The sequence below is a fragment of the Pteropus vampyrus genome, unplaced genomic scaffold (assembly GCF_000151845.1).
Source record: "Pteropus vampyrus isolate Shadow unplaced genomic scaffold, Pvam_2.0 Scaffold459, whole genome shotgun sequence".
NCBI classification, from domain to species: domain Eukaryota; kingdom Metazoa; phylum Chordata; class Mammalia; order Chiroptera; family Pteropodidae; genus Pteropus; species Pteropus vampyrus.
The window spans coordinates 410,289-412,439 of NW_011889240.1; the positions used below are offsets into that span (position 1 = coordinate 410,289).

The following is a 2,151-nucleotide window of genomic DNA, read 5'->3' on the forward strand; positions in this document are numbered from 1 at the left end:
ACTGCATTAAAACCCAAGTGTGGGCGGGGCTGGTTCCTTCTGGAAGCTCCAGAGGAAAATCCACTTCCGTGCCTTTTCTAGCTTCTAGAGGTCACGCGTTCCTTGGTTCGTGGCTCCCTCCCCAGTCTGAAACCTGCAGTGCAGCCTCCCCCATCCCTTCTGCCTCCTCCTTCCACGGTAAAAACCCGTGATGGCACTGGGCCCATCTAGAAAGCCCATGACACACTCATCTTGAGATCCTTACATGCAAAGTCCCTTTTGTCACGTAAAGCAAAATTTATAGGTTCCAGGGATGAGAACATGGACATCCACAGGGCCTGAGGCCCGACCCCATAGCCCAGGTCCCTGGGGCACCATCCCTCAGCAGCCATTGGGTGACTGCAGCTGCTGGGCCTGCCCTGCACCACACAGCTGGAATTACCACCAGGAGACGAGGCAAACAGCCTGTTTATTTGGGTTCAGAATTTATATAATTCTGTCCTGCCAAGCCCAGTTTCTCCCTCTTATGCCACTGACACCAGCCACCCTACAAGGCGGCCTCAGGCCAGGAGTGGCACCTGGGCCACTCTCCTGCCCAGGGAGTTGCCTGCCTATCCATCCTGCCTGGGGTTGTTAAACAGGTTAAGAGCAGCTGGAGAAGACTTAGACCCAGTGTGGCCGTTGTCCCTGAAAGCTCTCTGGGCGGCGGTCACAGGCCAACCAGCGGCCCTCCCCTGCCCAGGCGCTCTGTGGGCTGGGCAAATGGTCTCAGAGGAGGCAGGAGGCCCTGGAGTGGAGGGGCGCTGGGACAGCGGCAGTGGTGCAGGAAGCAGGAGAGCATGAGACGGGCCACGGGGGCTGAAGCCAACCCTGCTTTTATTTCACGAGAGCTTCTCGATGGCCGACAGGAGCTCGGGTTTCAGAATAGACTCCGGCTCGGCCCCCGCGGCCTTGATGTCCTCGAGCACTGCCGCATCCCAGGAGAAGGTCAGCAGGGCCGAGGGCACCTGTGGCAGGGAGAGAAGCCTCAGCCTTGCTCTGGCTCTACAGGACAGAGCGCACGTCTTAATGCTGACCATCTCATGCTGGAGCCAGGGCCACACTGTCCCGGGGCTGCTCCCTGCCAGTGACACCAGCAGCACCAGTGAGGCCCAGTCCTGCAGTCAGCCCCTTCTCAAAGCAGGGGTCCCTCCTATGGCCAGCCCGGGACCAGGGATGCCCCCGGCCCGGCTGAGGCCATCCCAGCCTCGGGCAGCAGTTGGGGCCTCCCACTCAGGCCACTCTCCAGCCCCCTCTGGCTCCCTCCAGCCTCCCTACTAAATCTCCACGTTTCCAACCCTGCTGGGTTCTCCTCAGAGGCTCGAACTAACACGCCTGCCACCTTCCTTCCCAGTTTACAGGGGGAGAACAAGTGACTCAAGGTCACACTGTAAGCGGGAAGGTAGGACTGAAGCCCAGGGAGCCTGACGCCGGCCCTCTCCTAGCACCACCCCACACAGAAGAGCGCCGCCCTTGTGGGGAGCACGTGCCCACTCAGCGAGAACCTGGAGCTCCAACACGCGGAAGGCTGTCACTCACCAGCCCGCACTCATTGAAAGCCAGGTTCTCGTCCTCCGACAACTTCTGCCCCCCGGAGGCCAGCAGCTCAAAGGGCAGCCAGTCGCTCTGCAAGGCCTCCCGGACAAAACTGTACAGTACTGCCACCCTCTCCCGGGCGTAGAAGGTCCCTGGGGTGGGGGGGCATAGTCAGAGCAGGGCTGGAGATCATGGGAACCCTCCCAGGACCCAACCAGCCGAACTCAGACCAGAGAGACCTCCCGCTCCTGCCAGGGCACAGCTCACCCGCCAAAGCTATCACCAGACCCGCTCGGCCCCGCCTTTCCCCGCAGGGCCCGGCGGCAGGCAGCGCGCACCTTGCAAGAGGCAGCCATCGGGCAAGCGCACGCGCAGCAGTGTGTAGGTGTATTTGCGCATCTCTCTCTGCTCCTCCTTCTCCCGCATGGCCTTGGTCCGCAGCATGCTCAGCCGCTCCACCGCCTCAGACCGGAGCCTCTGCTCCCGCTTGACCTCCTCGGCCGTGAGGCCGAAGAAGTCGGCAGGCAGGTCGAACTGCGAGGCCAGGGGTGAGGGCCGGAAGACGCGGCGCTGGCGGGCCAGTGTGGCCCGCAGGGG

The 2,151-nt window shown here is 62.3% G+C and overlaps 1 protein-coding gene across 1 annotated transcript in view; it reads right to left on the reverse strand.

The window, feature by feature from the left end:
• Positions 1 to 429: 429 nt before the first annotated feature.
• The window catches only part of UBXN6 (UBX domain protein 6), a 9,374-nt gene continuing 7,652 nt past the window's right edge, over positions 430 to 2,151 (reverse strand). Inside the window, exons 4-6 of the mRNA XM_023524277.1 lie at positions 1,893 to 2,151; positions 1,558 to 1,706; positions 430 to 986 (exon numbers count right to left, since the gene is read on the reverse strand). Of these exons, the coding sequence (XP_023380045.1) occupies positions 861 to 986; positions 1,558 to 1,706; positions 1,893 to 2,151 (534 nt within the window). The 3' untranslated portion in view covers positions 430 to 860. The remainder of the gene's footprint in view (positions 987 to 1,557; positions 1,707 to 1,892) is intronic.